The sequence below is a fragment of the Dendrobium catenatum genome, unplaced genomic scaffold, assembly GCF_001605985.2.
Source record: "Dendrobium catenatum unplaced genomic scaffold, ASM160598v2 fragScaff_scaffold_716, whole genome shotgun sequence".
Classification (NCBI taxonomy): domain Eukaryota; kingdom Viridiplantae; phylum Streptophyta; class Magnoliopsida; order Asparagales; family Orchidaceae; genus Dendrobium; species Dendrobium catenatum.
In genome coordinates this window covers 4,299,975-4,304,964 of record NW_021319178.1, presented here as the reverse complement: position 1 = coordinate 4,304,964, position 4,990 = coordinate 4,299,975, and the positions used below count along the sequence as shown (strand labels likewise).

The 4,990-nt window shown below is 36.2% G+C and overlaps 1 protein-coding gene across 1 annotated transcript; it reads right to left on the bottom strand.

Annotated features, from left to right (window-relative positions):
* Positions 1 to 518: 518 nt before the first annotated feature.
* On the bottom strand, positions 519 to 1,282 carry LOC110098687 (nuclear pore complex protein NUP35-like). Its single transcript, XM_020825592.2, has one exon. It carries the CDS (start codon positions 1,191 to 1,193, stop codon positions 534 to 536), a length of 660 nt encoding a protein of 219 aa, XP_020681251.1. The 5' UTR covers positions 1,194 to 1,282; the 3' UTR covers positions 519 to 533.
* Between the last annotated feature and the right edge of the window lie 3,708 nt (positions 1,283 to 4,990).

Genomic DNA, 4,990 nt, shown 5'->3' with positions numbered 1-4,990 from the left:
TAGCATCAATTTTAATTCTTAAAATTCTAAATATATATTACAAGAGAATCATGTAAGATCACTTGATACAATTGACTTGAATGTAAGACAATGATCGCTTTTCTATTGTTGATTGCAAGAAACATGTTAGTTATTATTCTAAACACTTGATAGTCATCTAAAAGGGAGTATTACATGAACCATTCCTAAGTTATTCATATTGTTAGACATGTTAAATTAATAATAAAGCTCACAAAAACTACTAATAAAATTTTCATTTTCTCTATAGACATCAATACAAACCTTTACATAACTAAATACATGGATCTCTCATAATAAGATAATTCATTGACATTAAATCATGTGGCATTGACTCTCAATTGACTATGGGCATCACTCCAATATTGCTGAGAGAACTTCATACAAACATCCAACTATAAAAAAATTTCACTTCAAACACCACTATTAATTGATTGATAGAGAAAAACGTGAAATAAAACATTGAATGAAGCACAGAAAAAACAAGCCTTTCGAACGTCATAACTTGCACAAGCTCACATAACAAATGGATAAGTGGATAATAGAAAATACGTTGACCGCACATACCCATAAACAGTAACCCACTCTTCCTCATTCAATGCTCCCATGGATAGGTTATTCCTCTGCATCTCCGGCCTAACAGCTTCCCTTGGAGGAGGCAGCATGATTAGTGCTCCTGGCTGCACTTCACCATCAACTGGAGAACCTCTGCCCTTCTTCTCCAGCTCCGGCTCCCCAGTCTTCAACGGCGACCACCAGCTAGCGCTCCCTGGACTATGCTGGTGCTGGTGCTGCTGCTTCGCAAGTTGAAACCCACCATTTTCCAACACAGAACTACTCAGTTCCGCCGCCCTGCTTCTATGAAGAGAAGGAGAGGATAAATATCCGCGCGAAGGATTTGGTGTCCTCGAATCAGATCCCAGCTCCGGCGAGGCTGGAAACTCGCCTAGGGTGGGCTCAGGGGAGAATTCAAGGCGATCCTCCAGTGTGAACACAGGAGGTGGCGGCGGTTCCGATCCGCCGAAGTTTTCGTGCCATTGGGCGGAGAGGGCAGCCGCTTGGCCGGGGATGGTGAATCTCCCGCCAGCGCGATGGACGGAGACCGGCGAGGCAAGATCGTGAAAAAAGAGGGATTGCCTCTCTGATTTATAATTCCTCCGCGACGTCGAGCCCATAGTTAGTTCCCACCAGCCAGCGACTATAGTGCAGAAAAGAAACCCTAAAACCTGGAGCTCGGCGTAGACAGTGGAGGGAGGGGGGGTTATTTTTAGATTTTAAACTGAATTTGAAAATATTTAAAGTTAAAAAAATATATATTTATTAAAATTTTCCTTAATGAACTAATTAGTAGGTGATTACACCATTGTTTGATAACAAGAGCCTAAACTGAGGGAAATTCATTAACCGTAAATTTTATACTATTTTCTTATCTTAAAAATCAGTGAAATTGCAATGTTTTAGGTTATGTTATCGTGTTTCAACGTCTCTCTTGCTCTCGGAGGCGATTTCAGGGCGATCTAGGGCTTCTCCCGTCCGTGCGTGCAGGGGCGGATCCAGTTTTTTTTTTCAGGGTGGGCAAAATATAAATTAATTAAATAATTAATAATAATAATAATAATAATAACTAAATAATAATATTAATAATCATTAATAATAATAAACTAACTTTTTTAAAATAATTTAACCTACTTATGTTATTAAATTTATAAGAGAAAAATTTTATCATTTATCTTTCAATATAATATTAATTTTAGTAATAATATAAATTAGAGTATAATCGTATAAATTATACTAAAACTAGACTATAACTTAGGAAAAAATAATATTAAATAAACTTAATGTTATCTAACTTAAGAAAAAAAAATAATAAAGTATATATAATATTTAATGGGTTTAAGAATTACTCCCTCACAAATTATAAATCCTAAAATGAAATAGCCAAAAAAAAAAAACTTCTGACGCATGGTTCAAGTTTTTTTTTTTTTTAAGCACAATTAAAAAAAATACAAAGCATTAATTCTACATTTAATGAAAGCATGCGGCTGCTATTTTTTTTTTTGCTTAATGTGTCTTGGAATTTTAAAAGATTTTGTTTATTATTACTTTTAAAACCTTATCTCATGCTCTCTTATATCGATAAAAAACAAATTTTTCAATACTCTTCTTCTCCAGGCGACCTAACATTCCAAATGCAATCATGTTTCAACTTCAGGCCACTGTAACTCCGACGATGACGAGGGGGTCCAACTTCTCAAGCAAGGTAGCTTGAGCCCGCTGCACTTTTCTTCTCCCTAAACGAGATGGGGAATATTTGGGCAAAATATATTTTTTACGGTGGTCAAAAGTCCAAATTTATCCTTATCTAAACCTTTTTTTTTTTTTTTGAGGGTGGGCATTTGCCCACCCTAAGATGTACTGGTATCCGCCCATGCGTGCGTGGTTCTGGCCCTCCAAGCTGGATTTACTTGCTGGTTTCGGTTTGGTTTTCATACCGATTTCTCTTGTCTTGTGTCTAGATTTTGTGCTTTTCGTGCTCTTCTGCTATGGGTAGATGACGACCCCGTCATCATCTAACCCTATTTCTTCTTCTTTAGATGAGAAATCTCATTCTTTTCGAGATGTTCTTGCTGGATCATCTTCTTCTGGTCCTAAAATGTCCTTTGTCCATTCGTCTTTTAAGGGTTGTCCAGCCCTTCTTTTTGAAGATTCGGTTGTTGATTTGTTAGCTGCACCTTATGCGTTAACTTTAGTTGGGAAGTTTGTCTTGAGACGACCTAATCTGGATGTTATCTGAAAATTTTTTTTTAATCTTAAGCTTTCTGGTTCCTTTCATGTGGGTTTTCTGGATCAGCATCTTATTGCGATCTAGTTAGCTAACGATCTTGATTATAGTCGAATTTTTGCGAGGCGTTCTTACTATATTCAAGCTTGTCACATGCGTCTTTTGAAATGGACTCCAGATTTTGATGTTCGCTAAGAATCGACTATAGCTCCGGTTTCGATTTCATTTCCTAATTTATGTTTGCATTTTTTCAATCCTCAAATCCTGTTTGGTTTAGCTTCTATTTTTGGTCGGCCCTTACAGACTGATCAAGCCACTACTTCTGTGTCTTGTCCTTCAGTGGCTCGGGTCCTGGTTGAAGTGGATGTTTCTAAGAAACATCCTACTGAAATATGGATTGGTTCGGAAATGAAAGGTTATTTCCAAAAAGTGGAGTTTGAAAACTTACCTATTTTATGTTCTTTTTGTAAGATGCATGGCCATTGAGTGAATCAATGCTACCAGAAAAATCCTCAATTGCGAGCTGAGAAAAACAATATGAAAAACTCATCTGGCCCCGATAATATAGAAAAAAAATTTACCGAGAAAAATGTGAACATTGTGGATCAGCCGCAAAATGAATTAAATGAGGAGTGTATTGCCGTGAATCCTCAGTCTGAGGGAGTTATTTCTGTTGATATTCTACCGCTTATTTTAGATAATGTTGATTCTATTAACTGTGATGATAATCTTGCTATTGTAGTTCATAATGTGGTTCCTTCTTTAGCTGATATCTTACAACACAAGCTTAATGATGATTTGAATGTTGAACAGCCTGGTGGTAATCTGACGGGTTTAGTTGCGAATGATGCTTTATAATTGATTGACAGTAATCAGGAGGTTGTTCTTCCTGATGGGGAGGAGGGAAAAATTGTTGCTTTGGATCATAATCCTTTATCTACATCTGGCAATTTGGTTGGGGAGAGATAGAATTATGCATCTAGGGAGGAAGATGGTAGCTTTATGGTTGATGATGAACCACATCTTCGTGGTGATGGTAAGGCCCTATCTTCTTCTAATTATAATAGCGATTATCTCTTTGACATTGAGGAAATCATGATGGCTTCTAAATGCTTTGCTTCTCATGATATTGATACTAGTTATATTAAAGTCCATAATAAAAAGAGTCGGAAACCATGGAAAGCTTAAAAGATTGAAATATGTTCTCAATTGGTGGAATCGTAATTCTTTTAGAAATATATTTTCCAACATTTTACAAGCTGAACAAGTTGTTGCTTTTAATGAGAATGTCTATCAAGTGGACCCCTCTGATATGAATATGTCTTTGCTTAATCAATCTAAACTTGATCTTTCTAATTTTCAAGCTCATGAAGAGGTTTTTTGGAAGCAAAAAGCCGCGGCCAAACACTTGGTTGAGGGTGACTGCAACACTAGGTATTTTCATGCTTTAACTAAGAGGAAAATGGCTAAAATTAACATTACTAATATTCAAAGAACAGATGGCTCCTTTCTACTGATACTGTTGAGATCGCCAATCTTGTTGTGAGTCATTTCTATAACCACTTTAATAAAGGTTTTAACCCTATTCAAGATGTGGATCACTCCTTTATTCCTAATTTTATTTCTCATGATGATAATAATTTTCTTTCCTCGTCTCCGTCTTTTGATGAGGTTAAAGATACTGCTTTGGGTATGAATAGTGATTCTGTTGCCGGTCTGGATGGCTATACGACCCTTTTTTCCAAAAATGTTGGCATATTATTAGTGATGATATTTTTAATGTTGTTATTGATTTTTTTTTAGGGAAACCCTATCCCAAAATTTTTTAAGTGCTCTTCTCTTGTTCTTATTCCCAAATGTCCTGCCACTCAATCTTGGAATGACTTTCGGCCCATAAGTCTTTGCACCTTCTTTAATAAACTACTTTCTAAGATTATTTCGAATCGTTTATCTACTGTGTTGCCTAAAATTATCTCTCCTTTTCAAATGGGTTTCGTTAAAGGTAGGGCTATTACGGATAATATCCTGCTGGCGCAAGAATTTACTCATGATTTAGATGTTAAAGTCAGGGGTAGTAATATGATTTTTAAACTTGATATTGCCAAGTCCTATGACAATATTTGTTGGAGTTTCATTTACTTTATGCAGGACCGTTTTGGTTTTAACTCTACCTTCATTTCCCTTATTAAA